The 21,321-nt window shown below is 42.4% G+C and overlaps 2 protein-coding genes across 5 annotated transcripts in view; one reads left to right on the top strand and one right to left on the bottom strand.

The window, feature by feature from the left end:
* The first annotated feature begins 88 nt into the window (after positions 1-88).
* On the top strand, positions 89-14,489 carry DONSON (DNA replication fork stabilization factor DONSON). The gene is made up of 10 exons (XM_033146963.1): positions 89-401; positions 1,551-1,631; positions 2,191-2,394; positions 6,466-6,644; positions 9,011-9,189; positions 9,309-9,432; positions 9,623-9,727; positions 11,092-11,290; positions 12,343-12,555; positions 13,041-14,489. Exons 1-10 carry the CDS (start codon positions 99-101, stop codon positions 13,176-13,178), a joined length of 1,725 nt encoding a protein of 574 aa, XP_033002854.1. The 5' UTR covers positions 89-98; the 3' UTR covers positions 13,179-14,489.
* SON (SON DNA and RNA binding protein) overlaps positions 13,566-21,321 on the bottom strand; it is a 36,834-nt gene continuing 29,078 nt past the window's right edge. Inside the window, exons 9-12 of one of the 4 annotated variants that reach the window (XM_033146957.1) lie at positions 18,674-18,821; positions 16,311-16,379; positions 15,609-15,724; positions 13,566-14,477 (exon numbers count right to left, since the gene is read on the bottom strand). In XM_033146957.1, the coding sequence (XP_033002848.1) occupies positions 14,319-14,477; positions 15,609-15,724; positions 16,311-16,379; positions 18,674-18,821 (492 nt within the window). In that variant the 3' untranslated portion in view covers positions 13,566-14,318. Of the gene's footprint in view, positions 14,478-15,608; positions 15,725-16,310; positions 16,380-18,673; positions 18,822-19,425; positions 19,515-19,995; positions 20,283-21,321 lie in introns of those variants that run through there. The other 3 variants (XM_033146958.1, XM_033146960.1, XM_033146959.1) reach the window with 3 other exon arrangements.

Below are 21,321 nucleotides of genomic sequence, written 5' to 3'. Positions count from 1 at the left end.
GGCGGAGCCGCCGCCTCCTCCCGCGCGCTAAATTCGTATCTTGCTGCGGGACGCCGCCGCCGACACTGCTCCGCTTCTTGTTCTCGGCCGCCGCCGCCATGTGCTCCGTGGTCCCCGGCTACTCCCCCGGCTTCAAGAAGCCTCCCGAGGTGCTGCGCCTGAAGAGGAAAAGGGCGCGGAGAAGCGACACGGAGCCCGGCCACTCTCCTAGCGCGCCCGCCGCCGCCCCTTGCGCGCTCGTCGGCTCGGCTCTGTCCCCTCGGCCCTACCCAGGGAGCTGCAGGCGCAACCCCTTCTCGAGCCTGGAGAACAGCCCGCGCCCTCCGCCGGGGACCGGCCAGTCCCTTTCTCCGGCCCGGAAACCGAGGACGGGCGGCGCGACCAGCTGCTCCCGCGGCCAGGTAAGGCGGTCCTTTGGAAGGCGTCGCGATGGACGGAATCCGGAGCCTTCGGGGCGGGAAGGCGCTGCGTTGCAGCTCCCCGTTTCCCTGCGCCCTTTTTTCTGCTTACTAATGTGTACGCCCCGCCTCCGAATTTAAACTCGTTCGATTGTCATAGGGCAGCCAAAACGCATTATTTATTTGAGTCGTTTCGAAACGGATTGGTATTAAGGCCGCTTATCGAAATGTTGTATTGACACGCTTTTTCTTTATTTTGTTGCTGCATTGCTGTTTCTGTGAGTCGCTTTGGGCAGTTCTGGTAATTTTTTGGGAAATATTCGCTAACTTAGTAAAAGGGCCTTGGTGATTTTTCTTGAAAGAAAAGGTGGCGCATACATTATTCTAATATTTATGCGGGAAAGCACATGGGAGGAAACGCAGCGTCGGGATCAAAAGTAATCAAAGTTAAATGGTGGAGTCTAGCTTTCATCCAAGAAACTTAGCCAGGCACTCATTTCATTGTGCACTTTACACGCAAGTAGACCAGCAGGGCACCCCCCCTCCCATAAATGACATCTGTACAGTGTCCCCAAACATCAGCCAGTTAGTGGTTACTGTTTTCCTTCCGGAAACAAAAAAAATCATCTGTGGCATATCACGTCCCAGGAATGCATTGAGTTGGGGTGTATTTACCACACCAGCCAATGTTAGTACCGGTAGATTGGGATAATAACAACACCCCACTCTTAATAGTAAAATAGTGAAGGAATGGTTAAGAAAGTGTGAAGTGACACAAACCATGTAATGTTGTTGGGGACCATTTTTCTAACTTAGGACAGGTTTCTTAATTGAGTTAGAAAAACAGTCAACAATTGTTATGTATATTTGTTACTATGTTACATATTTTGTGTTTTTATATAGTAAACCATTCTGTAACCCTTGAATGAAGGACAGTATAAAAATTAATAAGTAATATACAGATTAATAAAGCATGTCCATTGATACTTAAGGGATGAGTAAATAAGAATATCTAGGCTTAAACTTTGTGGAGTGACAGAATTTTATCCTTTTTTTAAAAAAAAGGTTATGCTAAACACTGTAGTGGATTATTTTATTCACTGTTCACTGAATCTTCCTTTGGTGTTCTCTTAACTCTGAAACTTTTTACAGTTTTTAAATGGTCTACAAGACGACAAGGCTACCTGGAAAGAAGATTTTTCTGAAGCAGCATCTGTTGACTCATTGATCAGTGTAAGAATCATTGTAACTGTTAAATGTATCTATATATGAAAATATTGGATTTATTTTATCACACAGGACTCAAGCCCATTGCCTTTTGAATGCACCCCCACAAATCACACTCCTCCCATGGGGATGACTTTGTGGGAGAAAGCTGCACTCATAGAGCAGCTTATTTATTCCTAGTGATGTGAATAAGGATGCAGCTGAAATTGGGCCCCTTGTGATATTTGCAGCAAGGCAAACAAAAAATGCAACTGTGTATGTGGAAAGGAAAGACTGCAGTTTTTGCTGGATGACTTGAGTCATTCATGCTGCTTGGGGCATGGTTAGAGAAACTGACGGGGGGCTGATAGTGTGTGCTCTTTTCTACAGCACTAAAGTACACCTATTATGCTTTTTAAAAAGTAACAATATTTTCTACTCTTCACTAATATAGGTGTATATGTAAAACAGTGTTGTCCTTAATGCTAGCAAAGGAAGAGCATGCTTCTTTTAAACATTTAAGTGATGGCATTTTAATGAAGGAGCTGCTTCCTTGTAATTTTTTTCAATGTTTATATTTTTCAAGGACCCATATCTGGCCATTTCCAATACTGACGTTTCTTCCTCACCAAGTTATGAATTTCCTGCGGACTGGAGTATTAAAACTCGCCTTCTATTCACATCTTCCCAATCATTTGCATGGGCAGATCACTTAAAAGCACAAGAAGAATCCCTGGGATACGTCCAGCATTGTAGAGGAGCATTAATAAACTTGCCTCAAAGTATTCAGGTAATTCTTTCTGTTGAACTGTTGATCAGGAGAATAGACTAGAGACACTGAGGTAGAAAGGTGCCAATTCACACCTGCAGTGAGATGTTTAGCACAGTATATATTTTTAAAACTTGCATGGCCAATCATGTCTTCCTAGCATGTGCAAACTGCCTTCTTCTAATGTTTTATGGTGTATATTGAGCAGGGCAATATTGATGAAAAGATCTCGGCTCTGTGATGGATTTCTGCCGTATATAGATCCTTTTTCTCAGTAGCACTGTGAATCTGAGACAAGTGATATAAGACTCCCTAGTTCTCCAGTGTTACCAGTGACATTGGTGACTTGCCAGGCTATTCAGAAAGGAATGATCTGCCTGCAAAGAACATTCTGAATCACCTGACGTTTTGTGTGTCATAAAGATAAAACTTAGGATAATTGGTTATAGTTATAAGAATGGTGGTATAGTGGTGCCCCGCTAGACGAAAAACTCGCTAGACGAAGGCATTCGTCTAGCGGAAGGCTGCCCCACAAGACAAATTTGTCTGGGGCTGCCCCGCGGTTTGCATTACCGCTTCGCTAGACAAAAAAACCGCTAGACAAAAATACTCGCAAAACGAATTATTTTCGTCTAGCGGGGCACCACTGCATTTTTTCACATAGAGAAATTATAACAGGATTGGGCCTACCCCAAAACATACAAATATTCAGCTTATTAACCCTTAGAATCTCTTTGGACTTTTGAGACCCTGTGCATAAGCTGCAAAGGGACCTACCACTGTACCCATCAGCACCAATACATGGTACTGTCCTTGAAGAGTACTATAGCAATAGGGTGGCACTGTGGCCTAAACCACTGAGCCTCTTGGACTTGACAGGGTTAGCTCCTGTTGCTCTGTCCCAGCTTCCGCCAACCTAGCAGTTTGAAAGCATACCAGTGCAAGTAAATAAATCTGGCACTCGTCACGGTCCTCCACACACCGGTAGTGGTTTAGTCATGCTGGCCACATGACCCAGAAAGCCATCTGTGGACAAACGCTGGCTCCCTCAACCTGTAAAGGAAGATGAGCACCACACCCTATAGTTGCCTTTGACTGGACTTAACCATCCAGGAGTCCATTACCTTTTACCTACAATAAGAGTAAAGGGACCTCTGACCGTTAGGTTCAGTCACGGATGACTGGGGTTGCACACTCATCTCACTCTATAGGCCAAGGGAGCTGGTGTTTGTCCGCAGACGGCTTCCGGGTCATGTGGCCAGCATGACTAAGCCGCTTCTGGTGAACCAGAGCAGCGCACGGAAATGCCGTTTACCTTCTTGCTGGAGTGGTACCTATTTATCTACTTGCACTTTGACGTGCTTTTGAATTGCTAGGTGCGCAGGAGCTGGGACCAAACAATGGGAGCTCACCCCGTCACGGTAATTTGAACCGCCGACCTTCTGATCAGCAAGCCCTAGGCCAGTGATGGCGAACCTTTTTGAGCCCGAGTGCCCAAACTGCAGTGGAAAACGAACTTTTTTATTTCAAAGTGCCAACACTGCAATTAAATGGCCTTAAGTTCACTTATTTCACTGGGGTTGCTCTGAGGAAATAATATACATACCAGTACAACCCTTCATTTGTTCTTTGAATCTTTCTCAACCTATTATTCATAGCCAGATCGATAGAAGGTTATGGGCAGCAGGTTCAAAGAGTTATTTTATTTTGGGTACACTGAATAAAATTTCGCCCACGACTGTGCGGGTGTGTGTAAATACATAAGCAATCAATCCGCGGAATGTGATACAGGCGAAGCTGCCTTGATGCATGTAATTTACCTTTAAGGAAGTAGAGGGGGGGAGGGGGAGGAAGGGAAGAGAAGAGAGAGAGAAAGACTTTTGAGAGTTAGTTCTCCCTGCATGAACTCCGGTGTTATTCGCCGCCCTCCTCTCCGCATCTGCATACAACTTTGCAGAGGGAGGAGACAGACCGTTCCCAGAAAACGGAACGCAGGAAAGGGCCAGTGGGTTTTTTATTTATTATGTGTGGGGGTTTTGTTTTTGTTTTGCAAAAACTGGGCAAAGGGAGGAACCATAGCGGTTGCATCCCAAACCTTCCCAAATGCAGCTCCTGCCCTTTCTTCGAGGTTTGACTTCCTCCTTACCGGAGAGCGCTCGGGCAGTCGGAGGAGGTAGCTAAAGACATGTGAGAGCCGCCACCACAGCAACGGCGCCTCCCGGACTGTGAAGGCGGTTGGGAAGAAAAGCCCACCCGGCAGTGCGAGGCGGGAAGCAAACGCCGCTCAGCTCTGGCGCAGCTCCGCCTACCCCTGCGCGGGGGCGCGCTCCCCTTGGCGGCTTGGGTCTTAGCGAGACTTTTCTTCGCGCCATCCCAAACACCGCTCGGATGGAAGCGGAGGTGGCCGCCTACTCCTCCAATGCACCAACCCTGTGTGCACATGTTTGAGTAAAGAGTTCCACATTTGCCTCCTTCCATCCTTCCTTCCACCCGAACATACATAGCACTGCCGTTTTACTTAGGGATGGCATCGCCGGCGGGGCCGCGCGGCTCCCCCCCCACCGCTCGCAGCGCTCAAAAGGAGGGCTTCCCCCTCACCCGCCGCCCCTGGCCCAGCCCCCGCTGCTGTTACCTCGCCGTCGTCGTTGCCTCGCGTCGAATCCTCCGCAGCAGCAGCAGCCAAACACCACAGGCGCCAAGGAGGGAAATTGCTGCTGTCCGCTGCTGCGCCTGCGCTGACAGGACGCATGAGCAGAGCAGCGCGGCGGCGCCATTTCCCCGCCCCTGGCGTGCCAGCAGAGAGAGCTCTGCGTGCCAGCTGTGGCACGCGTGCCACGGGTTCGCCATCACTGCCCTAGGCTCTGTGGTTTAGACCACAGCGCCACTATATGCAGTGAATTTATTGATCTGAAGCAGAGCTCTCACAGTCACTTTGCTGTTCCCTAAAAAAGTCACACTACCATATTTTTGGACCATAAGACGCACCTATTTTTTTTAAGCCTCAAACCTGGTGGCTACAGAGGAGGAGAAAGCAGCTTTTGGGCTGCACGTTGCTCCGCAGCCGCCAGCGGCAAAGGGGCGGGGAAAACGTTGCTCCTTCCTCCCCCACCCCTTTGCCGCTGGCTTTAAAGCAAGGGGGGAGAACCGCTAGTGCCGCCCACAGCGTCAGGGCAGCTCTCCCCTTCCGGGCTGCTAGGTCCCGCCCCCCACTGTGTTCAGCAAGAGGCAGGCAGTGGAGCAGATGCTGCTGGATCCTCCCCGCAGCCTGTTTTTGTGAACGGAGGTGGCGGAGAGGAACGAGCAGCATCTTCTCCGCTGCCTCTCGCTGCTTGCTTGACAGCCTTTGCTCCATAAGACGCACCAACATTTCCCCTTACTTTTTAGGAGGGAAAAAGTGCATCTTACAGAGCAAAATGGAGGTGGCAGGGATGATTGAGCAGCATCTCTGCTGCCGCCCCCCGCCGAATGTGGCAGGGCAGGGGCGGCAGCGGAGCAGATGCTGCTGGATCCTCCCCGCAGCCTGTTTTTGCGAACGGAGGTGGTGGGGAGGAACGAGCAGCATCTCCTCCGCTGCCCCCCGCCTGCTTGACAGGGAGCCTTCGCTCCATAAGATGCACCAACATTTCCCCTTACTTTTTACGATGGAAAAAGTGTGTCTTATGGAGAGAAAAATACGGTATTTCTTGATGGCCTCTTACTGGTTGCACTGTAAAAAAAAATAGGGTTTTTAAAAATGCACTCCTTTCCCCCTTCCTTCCTAAACATAGACAGAGGTGCACTCAGCAACAAGTCCACTTTCTGTTTAAAGTGTGGATCAGCCTTTAGTAATGTTTCTCCCTCGTGTCAATTGGGCTGGTAACTCATTTGCGGTTTGATTGCAGTTGCTGCATAAATTTGTGTTGAATCAGGGTAGATAGTTAGATGGTGCCTTAGACTTCCACATATTAAATTTAATACTTCTCCTACTCTCTTGGAAAAAACCAACCTGATTTTGTGGCCTTTCAGCCTACAGGGTAAATATGAATGTAGATTTTTTTCAGACATCTTATGAATAGCTTTAAAAAATGTAATTTCAACACTTTGCTATCTTAGGAACCGAAGCTCTCCACAGAACTCCGATGTGCTTTCCAGCAAAGCCTTGTATATTGGCTTCATCCTTTCCTGCCGTGGCTAAAGCTGTTCCCTCGTATTGGAGCAAATAGAAAAATGACTGGGAAAAATAATCCTTGGTCCTATGATGAAGGGCTCCAACATGTTCTCATGAGTGAATGGTGAGTTGAAGAGAATGGAAACACATCACCAAGCAGCTAAGAGTCAAATAGCACTGATACTCAGGATATTTTCATAACTACCACCACATTGCAAAATTTGAGTTGAGTCATAATGCAAAATCAAGGAATTCATTCTCAACAATCAGTATAGCAGCCAACTGCACTTTGCATGCAAATGCTTACAAAAATTTGGACACTGTTATTTCAGATAAGAAGCTGTATTTGGAGAGGGGGAATTTATAGAAGGGAGGAGGTATTTGTTTTCCTCCCCACCCTTTCTCTGCTCCCAAGCACCTTTCCCCTCTATAATGTTCAAAACATTGATTTGGCTGATGGGTAAATTTGAAGGAGAGAATGGGTTAAGCATCCCATTATTTTCGCACCTCCAGTCCTACTCTAAAATTTCTCTCCTGGGTAAAGCAACTTTCCACTTTAAAAAGCGGTGCTATGTAAGGCGCTATTTTGCAACTTCAAGTTGTGAAACAAAGAAACATTACAAGCTGTGTTCTGTGGAATAAATATACATTAATCCACAATGTCAGTGTTCAAGATAGCACTACTGTGGATAAGGATATCCTGATTTCCCAGTGTCAGAAACTTGTGGCCTCCAAGTGGTTGTTTGACTTCAACTCCCATCTTCCTTGCATGGGAGTTGGGAGTCCAACAAGTTCTGGAGGACCAAATGCTCTTTGTCCCTTGCTTGCTGCCGTTCACTTGGCCATTGTTTCCTTTTTTGACCTGGAGAAGGTGTTTGTGTGTGTACATGTGTACACACTCTGGTTATCTACTCAGGTTGGTGATTTTTGTTTTAAAGGCATTTTGTCCATTTGTGTGAATGCGTGTGATTTGCTTTTGGTGTGTGTTTTGCCTTGTTTTCCAGAAGTTTATATCTCAGGCTTCCATTAATCAGCATTTGCCATTTCATCATTATTATTGCTGTTCTCAATCTGTTTAGATTTTCAGTTAAAATGTCAGTAGCTTGGTTTTGCTACTAACAACTTCCCCTCAACTCTATGTGTGCTGGTTTGCTGTTTCTTTATGCTTGAAGGTGTCAGTTTGCATTTCTTGGTACAGTGGTACCTCGGGTTACAGATGCTTCAGGATACAGATGCTTCAGGTTACACACTCCGCTAACCCAGAAATAACGCTTCAGGTTAAGAACTTTGCTTCAGGATAAGAACAGAAATCGTGCTCTGGCGGTGCAGCGGCAGCAGGAGGTCCCATTAGCTAAAGTGGTGCTTCAGGTTAAGAACAGTTTCAGGTTAAGAACAGACCTGCAGAATGAATTAAGTACGTAACCAGAGGCACCACTATACAGAAAGTATTGATCTGATGTGTTGAGATCTTTCCTGTTCTACTTAATTCAGGAGGGTCCTGGAAGCTTCTCTGTGTGAAAGAAACAAGAAGAAGGTTCATGATGTTTGGGTTATACCTTCAGAGGAGCTGATTACAGCTGGTTTAAACTGGTTCTGTTATCTCATTCTGTCAAGGTCATGCTAACAATAATAGTGAGGCCAGAAGGAGCCTGGGTTTCACTCTTCCTTTCTTCCTTTCTCTTTCTCTCTCTCGTGTGGTGTTCTGTATACTTAGTGTTAAGATTTAGACTTATTATAAGTTATTGTAAGTTTACATTAAGTCTGCTGCAACTGGGTTTTTTATGGACAGTGCCAATCCTGAATGTATTGGATTTGTGATCATTATGCTCATTTGCCTTCAGTAGCAGTAAAGCTCTGCTGGATGAAATGCCTCAGGTCTACAGTGGTACCTTGGTTTACAACCATAAGCCGTTACGGAGGTCCATTTGTAAATCAAAACGGGTTGTAACCCAAGGTGCACTTCGCCAATGGGGCCTCCAAAAAAAAATTGTAATCCAAAAGAAGGGTTATAATCCAAATAAAGGTTGCAAACCAGGACACACACTTCCAGGTTTGACATGTTTGTAATCCAAAACATATGCAAACCAAGACGTATGCAAACCAAGATACCACTGTATCTTTTTTTGTATTTTTTTTGTAATCCTGCAACGTGTTTAAGTTTTTACTCTGCTAACTATACGTTGGAATCTACTGTGGATCAATATTGAGTAGAATTTCAATGACAGAAGGTGGGGTGGGAATCCAGTCCCCCATCCTGTCCTTGGTCTGTGGCTAGTGGAACAGACAGGAGCTAGATTGGTCTGTCCTTCAACTGCAAATGATCTCTTCCACTCCCCACACACCAGAAGCACATTTCAGGTTATGTACCAACTTCCTCTTGTAAACTACTCTCTGTGTGCGAGTAGTTTTGTTGTCTCTGTGTTTTGTTTCCCTCAGTTTCGCTGTTTCCAAATTGCAGGCTGATCATTCTGCACCTTGATTACCTTGCAGGTGTCTCAGTTTTACCTCCCTTTATAATCTGCTGAGAGCCAAGCTTTGCCCCTATTTCTACGTTTGCACTTACCAGTTCACGGTGTTGTTCCGTGCAGCAGGGCTTGCTGGAAGTGATGTGATCACTGCGCTGATTTCACCCACAACTAGAGGCTTAAGGGAAGCCATGCGAAACGAAGGTGAAAGCACTATATTATTAAACCAAATGACTTACAAAAACCCTCTTGTATATTGTCTCTACACCATTATATAAAGTAATTCTCTACACCATTAATTTGCTTTTTCCACCCCTTCTCAGGTATTGAATTTTTGTTACCTTTTCAAGAAGTTAGAAAAAGGAAATCGAATGTGTTGGCATCCCACTTAGAAACAGGACTTGCTAGTGACTCTGAAACAACAGGCAAGGATGCTGAGAATGAAGAGTATGTAGTTCTTCTTATGGGGTCTTTCTTGTTGGAAAAGCTGGCTCTGTCTTGTTGCATTTTTCTAGCACAAAAACTACTTTTCTGATGCAAGATAAATTGTGTATATTTTTTTTACTCCCGAACTGATTTCTGTATCAATAGATGGCTCACATGTTGTGACCTACTAAAGTGGTGTCTCTTTGCTTAGGGGACGAGGAATGAGTGATGTTGATGACGATGAAGGATTTTCATGGTTGGAGGAGATGGGAGTACAAGACAAGATTAAAAAGCCAGATACAATTTCTATCAAACTGTATCCTTTCAAAAGTGAGACACTTCCTTAAGTTGTGATTTAAAGCTGTGTGCAAGACTTGTTTAATACAGTGTTTTTCAACCACTGTGCCGCGAGATGTTGTGTGCCGCGAGATGTTGCCTGGTGTGCCGTGGGAAAAATTGAAAAATTCAAGAGAATTACTTTATATATAGTCAATATAGGCACAGGGTTAAATTTTTTAACATTTTCTAATGGTGGTGTGCCTCGTGATTTTTTTCATGAAACAAGTGTGCCTTTGCCCAAAAAAGGTTGAAAAGCACTGGTTTAATATACAGCTGAGAAAGCAACACTCAACTACTGAGAGGCAGGAACACTTGGTGCTTGTTCCTGATATTTGGAGTCAACACGGTACACTGACCGCAAAACGCTTTCAGTGTGTACTATGTTCAGTTAAACTCATTTTGATACGGATTATATATCAGTGCAAGTGGGATGATTGCCAAGGATGGTTAGGAAAGGGCCTTCATTTCTACTGCTCCTTATCAGCCACATAACATGCCAGTCCTGAGGGATCTGCAGCGGCTGTTTATTAGCCACTGAGACGGTTTTGCATACAAAGCCCTAAAAAAAAATCTGGCTTGGGTTACCTGAAAATCCATCTTTTTCTTCACTGCCCAGTAAGGGTGCTATGACCAGTAATTGGAACTCACAATAGTTTTGCCATGTCCTGGTGTTGTATCAGCTTGTGCTAACGTGGAGGTGTTCTGGAATTGCCTTCCCTGCATCTCTTGAAGACACACCGGTTTAAGCAGACATTCCCCTGAACTGAGCTTGTGTTTTTATGTTAACTTTTAATTATGCTTCTTAATATTGTATGTTTTAATTAAGGATGTCCATATGTTGCTGCACATATTAATTATGGGTTCGTTTCATACCTGTAAACCACTTAGAAGCCATTTTGGTACATAAGCAGCATGTAGATGAATTAATAATACTGAAGTAGGCAAGAGTCATATTGGCTAGCAGTTTCAGATACCCTTGATGTGGTAGGACTAGCACATCAAGGTGAGTATGAGGAAATCACATAGTTTTTTCCCCCACAGCAGGTTTTTTTGGTGGGAGGCGGGGATTGTTTCTTTGCAAGTATGACAAGAACAAAGCTTTTTCATAGCTAGGCGAATTATTAAGATTTCTAATAGCTAAATTTTAAATAGAAACAGTACAGTATTAATGTGTACTTAAAGCACATTCCTTGCATCTGAGACAAGAGTGAAATGTGTCTTTACCTTGTAATCACATGCAAAAATTAAATAAGGTTATGACTTTCAACTTGTATTGACTTTGTATTCACCTTCTGCTGTTATTTGTGTGTATATACCTTTCCCTTGACACTTGGTCTACAGCTGTAAGGAGAGAAATGAGGTACAAATGGATCACAAGCCCGAATCTGTTGTGCTGGTGAAAGGAACAAACACATTCACTTTGCTAAACTTCTTGATAAATTGCAAGAGCTTAGTGGCTGCTGCAGGCCCTCAGGCTGGCATCCCTCCAACACTGCTGTCACCAGTTGCCTTTAGAGGGGCAACAATGCAAACGCTCAAGGTAAAAAAATCACTGCAACATGATTTCGCATATTGTTGGCTTTATGGTGGGGGAGGAATGGCTTGTGTGAACACTGGTGGCAGGGTGGGGAAGCTCATTTCCTGGATTTGCCCTCTCCTTGCAGCTTATTGTGCCCTTTGAAAATCTCTTTGCGGGGGGGTGTGTGTGTGCAAGGATAATTGGAGAAAATTGGCTTCACCCAGTGCTGTTAGTGGGGTCCTCCACTGGAGCAAAAGCCTTCTGTGAAAGAAAGGAGATATCTTTGTGGAATACAGTGTTAGGATCCAACTTGCAGTTTAATTCCTGGAATCTGTTACCTTGCATGACTATTGGTCTGATAATTTACCATGTGTTTCAAAATGCCTGCCTCTGATTCTGCCCCCTGCCTCGGTATAACATGAAATGATGGCAGGCTGCTACTAGACATTTGCCTTAGTATTATATCATACGGTACAGCAAGACCCAACTTTTAGAACTCTTAGAATCTTGAGTTAGAAACTTGTGTTGCTGCAGACTTTGCTCTTCGCAACCATTTGCTTTGTCTCCATTAGCCTAAATCAGCTGTACTAGCCACTCCCTATAGTAAATCACACATTCATACACTCAAATTTTGTAATGTTTAAAGTTCTTAATACTGAAAGTGGCAGCTGGGCTTTTTGCGTGCGGGCTGAGGGCAGTATCCAAGTGGGTATTTTGTGATTCTACTAGAATTTTTAATAGGCAGGGCTTGAAGTTGTAAATTCTCCCTTTTCCGCAATTCATCCGCACGACACCATGCTTACACCCAACTTCTTAAGCATCTATCAATGGTGTGTTCACATTCCTTCTGGTTTGTAGATTGCAACCATTTAAATGCTTAGTCTCTCATTTATGACCACATACTTTCAGTTTCTTGACTTTCCTCCAGTACCATCCTTCTGTAATTGCTGCCTTGCGTTTTTCCTATATGTAGAATTGACCCACTATTAAACTTTGGATGCATAAAAAGGTTAGGTTTAATTTCAGTGTTTTTGAACCTTCGTGTCATAATGTTTAATATTTTTTCCCCCAAGGCTCGAAGCATAAATGTGCGGACACAGGTCCAATCACATTACAAAGATTTATTTAGTCTGGAGATTGTTGGTCCTGTCATGCCTCACTCTATGCACAACTTGTCCATGCTGCTCAAATCTGCTCAGAATGGATCTTACTCTGCTGTGTGTTATACGCACGACCCAACAGCAGTGTTCAACACAAGCATCAGTAATGAGCAGAATGTAAAAGAGGTAAGGAGATTTTACGTAACATTCATATGAATTGGGAATTTGGTTAACGGAAAAGAGAAAGCATGCTAGGCCTGTTATAGGTGTTACATAATACCCATTCTGCATTTGTAAGGAATTGATCTTTTAGTGTCGTGCCACCTACATTCTGGAACCCCCTGCCTATTGACACTAGGCAAACGCCGTCACTGTATTCTGACATCTGTAAAAAAAAATGTTTAGACAAGTCTACCCCATACATGTAAAATGATGGTGTATTTTTAATATGTTTTTTGTTTATTGCTGTTTTTATCTTCTGATTGTTTTAAAAGTTTTTATTATATTGAATTATTTTCTTTGTAAACCACTTTTTTTTTTAAACAAAGCGGTGTGTGAACTTTTTTAAATAAATGGTTCCGTGGGTGCTCAAAGAATAGGCTGTATGGTAAGACTTGGTTCCCTCGTGAAATGGCATGTTATTCAATAAGAACTTTTCTGAATTTTTACAGGAATCCCAGAGCAAGGACCTTAAGAAGTGTGGATTGCATCCGAACACTTTAGAACAGCTTACTCTTTGTCCAACATTAGGAAAGTCATCCATAAGGCTCCTAGAAATGAACAATTATGCCTACACATGGAAAGCCTAAACAAGCAATATCCGTCAATGAATAATTGCCATTGGTGTTCCTTAGATGTTTAAACCATGTTGGGTGGGTACAATAGCATTCTGGCAATAACAAATTGTACATATTAATATGCAAAACCTACTGGCCAGATTAGCCTTCCTAAGCAGAGCTGATGGAAAACTGCCTATTCTGTGTTGTATAGTTAACTCAACCTTTTCCTCTTTTTTTTACGATTGAAACATTGATATTTATAGATTTTAATTAAACTTTAACCCTACAATCTTATGTGTTTTCTTTGAAGCTAAAAGGCGGAAGTCTGAGATAATTTGTTTTACCCTGCAGAATAGTCATGTATTAAGTAAACCATTTGGTTCATTATAAACAGGACAAATTGCACTAGACAGTAAATAAGGAACTTGTGCTGCTTTATTGACCAAGCCGAGTACAACAACACCATTCTACATCCCCATCCAGTTATAGCTGAAAATTCAGTTACCACAAATGCATACAATCAACATCAGGCATTGTGTTTGACTCAAATTACAGTTTCATATTTCTTCTACCAAACATGCAGGCAGATAAAATTTATATTGCAGTTCTTATTTCTGTTGCTGGGTGTGCTTCATTCTCACAAGTGTAATTTTTTTCTGAGCTAGACAATTTTGCTAGACTCAATGGCATTCGGATAGGGGAATAGCAATAGTTAGCATCATCCAGCAACCATATCTATTTTCTCTTTGCAGATAAAATAGGAGGGCCTGGCACTTGTCTAGCATGAGCTACCAGTCATTGTAAACTTAAGACTACACAGCTTTAACAGAAAGTTTACCAAAAACTATGGGAACTGCATCATGGTACAAAACAGTCAAAACTTTAAATTTTAAATTGAAGGTAAAGATTGGTTGAGCTTTAAAACAAATTACAGATAACTCCATAGTCATGTGTTTGGATTTTTAGTAATTTAAGAAATGATGGCATCACTAACATCAATATACATACCAAAACCATGTGATTTAAATATTTTCCATGTACAAAAAGAAAAGCCTGAAGGTGTCTGTACAGTTTTTACAATGAGCTGCTAATGTATTTACAAAACCACAAAAGAGAAATATCCTTTGCGTAGAATAAAAATATCTAGGATGTCAATATAAAAACAGTTGTTTAGTTGTGTGAGGCACTCCTGAAGCTGGTGGCATTAGCCAAGAGCTCCTTTGGTACGAGTCCCAATGCCTGCAGAGCCACAGTAGCGGCCATGGCTTTAGCATGCTTCTTATTAGGACTGACACTGTTAGGCTTGTATTCAATTCCATTGACCAATACCTGTAATAAAAACAGGATGCATGTAAGACTTAAGTATCACATTTACACCTCTCTTAGTTTCTTGCATACCTCCAAACCCACGTGCCGTCAAGGAGTTATCCCTTACATCTGAGCCAAAGCCTAAGGCTTGTCCACAAAGTTAAACAACAGGACTCAAATTGTTCATGTGACTTGCAATGTATAATCACTTGATAAAAACCTTAAGTTTGGGTAAAAAATAATCCTTCTGATGTGGTCAGCGCAATTTCTTCTGGTTGGATACAAAGATTCCCTTCATCTAATGGAAGGTCTCCTTCCATCAGCAAAAGGGAACCTCCAGATCCAACCATTTGTTTTCATGTGGCATGAGGCATCATCCTAGGTCATTGCCTTCGCTGCATGAAAAGGGGCAATTCCTCTTCCCGTCCACATTTTTTTGTAAGTGATTGTACTGAATTATATTTTTATACTTTTTGTCACTTTGGGTACATTTTGTAGATAAGTTTTAAAAATGGATTATCTAAATCAGTGTTTTTCAACCACTGTTCCGCGGCACACTAGTGTGCCGCGAGATGTTACCTGGTGTGCCGTGGGAAAAATTGAAAAATTACTTTATATATAGTCAATATAGGCACAGAGTTAATTTTTTTTAACATTTTCTAATGGTGGTGTGCCTCGTGATTTTTTTCATGAAACAAGTGTGCCTTTGCCCAAAAAAGCTTGAAAAACACTGATCTAAATCAAGCAAGCATTGCAGCCCTACAAAATAGGCTGTGATTATGTGAAGATGGTGGAAAATGTGCTTGAGTTAAAAACTGCAAACGGGGAAACAAAGCAAAATGCACTTTCTAAAAAGGCAAGTATTTGCTTTGTGGGCTCAAAATGCACATGTTTTGAAATTATTATTTATTAAGGATCTTCCACGTATGTCCCAAGGCAATGTGCAAAATATAATAAAAAGTTACAAAATAGTATACAAATAAGAATATGAGGTTAAAACAAAACAAAATGGACACTGTTGCTGTGATGTTTTGGAGCCATGGGAAGAGTAGAATAGTTCAACATTTCTTGCATGCTATTGTAAGCACCCACTTTTAAGTGCTAAAATTCATTTCTAAGATAACTGACCATTACGAGAACATTCTAGCTTACCTTAAAGAGAAAATGCTTATTGTGTTCAGGTCGATTATCGTTCACCAATGCGAATATGGGAGGCAACCATCTTCGTTTGTTACAGACTTCCAGCAATGCAGAAACTGGATGTTTGCCTTAATAACAACAGGTTTTGTTTTAGAAATGTAGAAATATCACAGCTAGCAGAATTACTAATTCTGCCTCGTTCATACCAAGTCAAACGCTTTGTCCATCTGGCCATATTCTCTGCTAAGGGGTGGGTGGGAAGCGCTTTTTGGCTCAAAGGTCACACATTCCTTCATAGATAACCTTCCAGCAACCACATGCTTGGCCAGACACTGGAAGTGGTTCTGACCTTTGCACAGGAGGCCACATGCCAATCATGCAAACATCACAGGTTCCTGCGCCCACACGCATCTCTCCAACCTCCATTCAGATAAACCAGAGGCGGCATCACAGTCAGGCAAAGCACTTGAGAGGTGTGGCCTGCAGAGCAGACATGGGCTGGGAGAGTCCCAATAATGACAGAGACCTGGAGGGCCACCTTTGGTCCCTGGGCCTAAGGTTCCCCACCCCTGGTGTCCTAACAGCAGCTCTCCAGGGTCTCTGGACCCTGCTACCTGATCTTTTTAACTGGGAATGCAAAGGACTGAACCTGAGACTTTCGATATTGCTGTACCCATGAGATACAGTTGCTCTCCTTGAATTTTTAAGTCTCACCTGAAAGATCTTTCACTGCGCTGAAAGGTCCATGTCTCTTCTGTGTCTTTTCTCCCACCGCAACCAAGCCTGAAGAAAGCACATTAAAAAGTGTGTTTTCATAAGCTACTGAAACCTGGTCTTTTAAGCCAACACTGTGGGACTCTCCAAAGCAGGAATCAATGTAACACAACCGGTATAGCTGGCAACCACACCATACATACTCAGAAGCCTCTTGGGCAGGCCAAATGCACTCTTTAAATCTTAGCTACGGTTTCTTTAGTATCAAAATACCTACTAAATGCTCATACAGTGGTACCCCGCTAGACGAATGCTTCGCTAGACGAAAAACTCGCTAGACGAAAGCATTCGTCTAGCGGGAGGCTGCCCCGCTAGACGAAAAAGTCTATGGGGCTGCCTCGCAAGACGAAAAAATTTCGTCTTTTTTTTTTCGTTTTTGCGGAGCGCGGCTCCCATTGCCGCTCCGCAAGACGAAAACCCCGCTAGACGAAAATTTTCGCGGGACGAATTATTTTCGTCTAGCGGGGCACCACTGTACTATGAGATGTGGTAGCAATGTAGTTACTGGCCCTTGGCTGGTTCTGAAACCTGTAAGCTAGTACATCCAAATATAAATGCAAGCCCTGATCCCATTTGGTTCAAGTCAGTGGAACAGTGTACCACAGAAACGTATTCTTGAATTCACATAGCAATGTGAGCAAACTTTGGCTTTTATTTGGATGAAAGCCAAATATTTAACAAAACCATAGCAGATGACTATAAATTTCCAGTAAACACAGGAATGCAGACAACTAAGTCCACAGCAGTGTTTTGTTGTTGTTGTTTGCAGAGTTGAACAACCTACCCACCATACAATTACCACCCAAAGACCCATCTAGTCTACTTTTCTGTTCTCCCAGTGGCCAACCAGATATCTATGGGAAGCCCGCAAACACAATTATCCCTCTGCTCACTGGTGGTCCAACACCTGGTATGCAGAGACATGCTGCTGCTAATAGAGGCAGTACAAGGTCATCATGCCTAGAGGCAATTGATAAGACTTATCCTCTTTGAAAGTATAAGCTCCTTTTAAAGCCCTCCAAGTTGGAGGCATTACTATATCCTCTGGCAGTGAATTTCGTATTTTAGCAGGCAAGCAAGCTGGGCCATACAATGTTGAGCCATGAACATTTTCAAGCAGGGACTTTCCATTAGTCATCCAATGACTTGGATCATAACTTTCCTTCAATAAACAGAACTTGAGGCTTTCCCACCTCTCCTCTGCATTCCCCCATGGCTTGGAAAAGAAACCTGTGAGGGTAAGAGAAATCTTCCAAGATAGTCTGGCATGCAGCACAGAAGACTGTAGAAGGAAGAGCTTTTGATGAAAAATGTCACTTTGTATAAGCAGAAATGTCTTCCGCTTGCACAAGAGCACATTGAGATCAAAACCAATGTTTTTATTAAAATATCATCTCAAGTACCAAACATCCACTATATTAAGTACAGTCTTCTTAGGAGTGCCATCTTCAATTCTTTTAAGTTTTTACTGAAGCTGTAATATTTATATTGAACCAAGCGTAACTAGGATATATAACGTTATCTGTTGAAAGGTATACAATTATTGGAAACCAGCAAATAAATTTATTTTTCTATGTTAACTGGGAGCTGGTTGAAGTAAGAATAAAAATTAGAATAAAATGAAATTCATGTTTTAGAATACCGCCCTGGCTCAGACCTTTGTCAGGCTTTACATTCCATATTAGGCCTCAGCAGGAGTAGTGAAGCTAACATAAAACGTAATGTATAAAGCATTCAAAATGTGCCCTTCCCTGTCTTAAGTCAAACTAGAAATTAGTGCAGAGTAAATGTTCTAGGAAAATAAATGGACAGTACATAACATTTTTACATAAAAATGGAACTACTAAAGAAAAATTAGGCTTGATTTCTGGGTCAGCCACTCAAGAAAGAACAGTTTAAGAAATGGGAGTTAGATCATTTTGGTACCTTATGAAAAAAAGCAATTACAGAGACTTCTGATCTTCTGCATCACTTTAAGAGGGCTCTTTCTGCACCAGAGAAGCAATGACCCAGATATAGAAATTCTTTCATAAGGAAGACATCATTGCTGGTATTTGGCTGCACACATTATCTGATTCACTCAACCCCTACAACAGGCAATAGGCACCGGCACAGGATCGTTTCGTGTGGTATGTGTTGTACATCAGAAGTGTTGGGATGAAAGTGCTGGATGTAGGGTACCAAAGCCTTCCTGGCTTATACAGGATTTCTATTCAGAACAAGAATCCTCACAAAGGCACCTGCTTCCCAATGGACTGGGACAAATCAGTATGAAGTTGTCAACCTCAGAGAAAACGACTCACCTTTCCGATCAGTCTTAAAATCCACTAGAATTGGTTCCTTGTTTCCTTCTTTATTTTTACCCAAGCCTTCTCCTTCTCTCCATCCCATTTTCCTCATGAGTTGGGCTCCCATTCCTCCAGTTACAGGGGCAGCTCTCAGAAATTGATCCTACCCAAAGAAAAAAAGTAAAAAGGAACCCTTCATTTAGCACTCTGGAGGAAAACTACAGAACTTTCTAAGCTTCTAACTATTAACTATCAAAGAAATAGGCATGTATTTACATTACATACATTGAAGAAATCTACCTAGACATATTCTTAAAGTAAAAGTTTCAATCAGAAAGTGGAAATATAAATATCCACTGCTTATATATACACATAATATATTTTACAAGCATTTTAAATAATAGCACTTTGGTTCCAATGCATCTCTTCTCATCTTGTGGAAACATTTAACTGGCAAAATGTGTGCCATGTATACCTAGTTACTGAATAGAAAAAGCAAACATTTACACATATTTTAAATATAAAAAATTCTCCCACTTTATTACACAACTGTATGATCATTTTCCACCTGAAAATCCCTGTGCATGATACAAGCAATTCTTCAAAAGAAAAAAAATCCTTAGCCACACAACTCAACAGTAGCCTGTGACAACTGCTTCAAATAGCCACAAGAATCATATTATTATTATTAAATGCTGTAAGATCAAACATAGGCTTTAAAACATTATATCAGCTTTAAAGTACTTTTAAAAACTCCTTAAATTTTTACGTACCTAGGCCTCGATGGCCGCAGTGTTGTGAATAGTAGGGCTGGCATTGACCGTGGCAAGAAGGCAGCTACAAGGCAGATTTGGCCCTGAAACAAGTTTCCATATAGAGGGGTGAAAGTTCACAGGCTATTCTGTGAACTATCATCTCTCTTTTCTGCCCCACCCAATGACCCGACGCAACGAACGGCTTGTGTTAATAATATACATTGGTAGCATCAACACAATATATTATTCTCACGTTCTCTTTTACAAAGGCACAAAGCTTAGTATTTGGGTATCAACCTACACATCAAGTATTTCTTTGCTTTCATTCTACATTCCATTCATTTTCATTTACTGAAAATAGATTGCAAAAGCAAATGAAGAGTACAATCTTCCTTATGATTTCCTCTTCATCGCAGACAATTGTGGCACACACCCAATTCAATATGAATCCCCATATGGTGATGTTAAGAAACCAAAGAGCAACATTTCCAGAACATGTGTGACTTCAGTTCCATAGGTATCCTATACCCATAATATAATTAAAACTGCTGCCTGAAATCATGCAATAATTGGATATTACTCTGGGGGGAAATGCTCTGGTATAAGGAAAGGCAAAACTGAGACAGATATTACCTCTCATGGAAACGTTTTGACTGGTGCAAGCCATGCAGTTTGTGTACACAGAGACATGTTAGCTGTTGCCAGTTACCAACTGCTTTGAGTTGAGGCACCTAGAAGGGCATTTACTTACTTCCATTTTCATCCTCCCCTCTCCTTTCCAGGAACCTCTCATTAGAAAAGGGCAACCATGCAGAGGATACAAACCCCCGTCAATGTCACCCAGGGCTCCGACTCCTCTTTTGCACCTGCTTTGTAATGATAGAATGTTCATCAACAATGTCTGGTTCAGCACCAATGTGTATCCAGTTCACAAAGACGACAGAGACCAACTTCCTGACAAGGTCTTTTGAAGGTTGCAAGAACTTCTCATATACTTTCCAAAATCATTGGCTGTGCATGTTTGTGTGTTACAAGAATAGCCCTTTCAGGTGTAAAAGCAAAAGAACACAATCTTTAATGGGTATTTTGCCTAAAAAAGGTGGGATATAATTTTTAACAAAATTAAGGTTTTGTTCAATTGTCTCCCGCTGCTCATAGAATGCTCTTTGCTCCAGTGGATGCTTCCATTAACAGAAGAGGGAAGGAAGTGGTTTTTTCAAAAATTCTTTTCCCTGCAACTGCTCATGCCATGTCCCATGCTGTTCAAAAGAGTCTCCCAACCCACTGAAGTAGACTGGGAGGGGAGTGTTGTGGAAACCACCTCCCCACCTCCGTTCATAGAAACCTCTGCCAGTCAAAGGGATACAGCTGGCTGAAGTTTTAAATGCAGTTCAGCTCTGAAAAGCACCTCTGTAAAAACGGCATCCCCTTTCCTAATTGGCTGGACGGGATAGTCATAACAGATACATCCAGATACATTTTATGATGAAATCCAAATGAAGCCTTGTGCTCAAGTCCAACTGAAAACAGTAGTGCTTAGCCTACATCTGTACCCACTTATTGTAAGGACCACTGAACTCAATGGGACTTATTTTTAAGCAGGTGTGTAGGCCTGCACTGCTAAGTACTTAATAGTGCATTGAAGTGGTATTTATTTCAATGGGACTTCAGCGTATCTTGCTCCCTGGAAAGTACCTCACAACTCCTTATCAAATGCAGTTAAGAGTCAAGGAAGCTCATTCTGTTAACTAGATATTTACCACCCAAGCAAGCCTTTAAAGCCCCACAAATTATTTCAGGAACTTTTCTAATGGTAGTGATACATAGGTTTCACTATCTAGATGGGAGAAATAATGTTAATTATATACAGCAACTGCCAACATAGTAAAGCAGGCTGTCAAGTTTATA

This window comes from Lacerta agilis, chromosome 4, assembly GCF_009819535.1.
Source record: "Lacerta agilis isolate rLacAgi1 chromosome 4, rLacAgi1.pri, whole genome shotgun sequence".
Lineage (NCBI taxonomy): Eukaryota > Metazoa > Chordata > Lepidosauria > Squamata > Lacertidae > Lacerta > Lacerta agilis.
The sequence above is the reverse complement of the archived record's forward strand: the minus strand, read 5'-3'. Positions and strand labels throughout refer to the sequence as shown.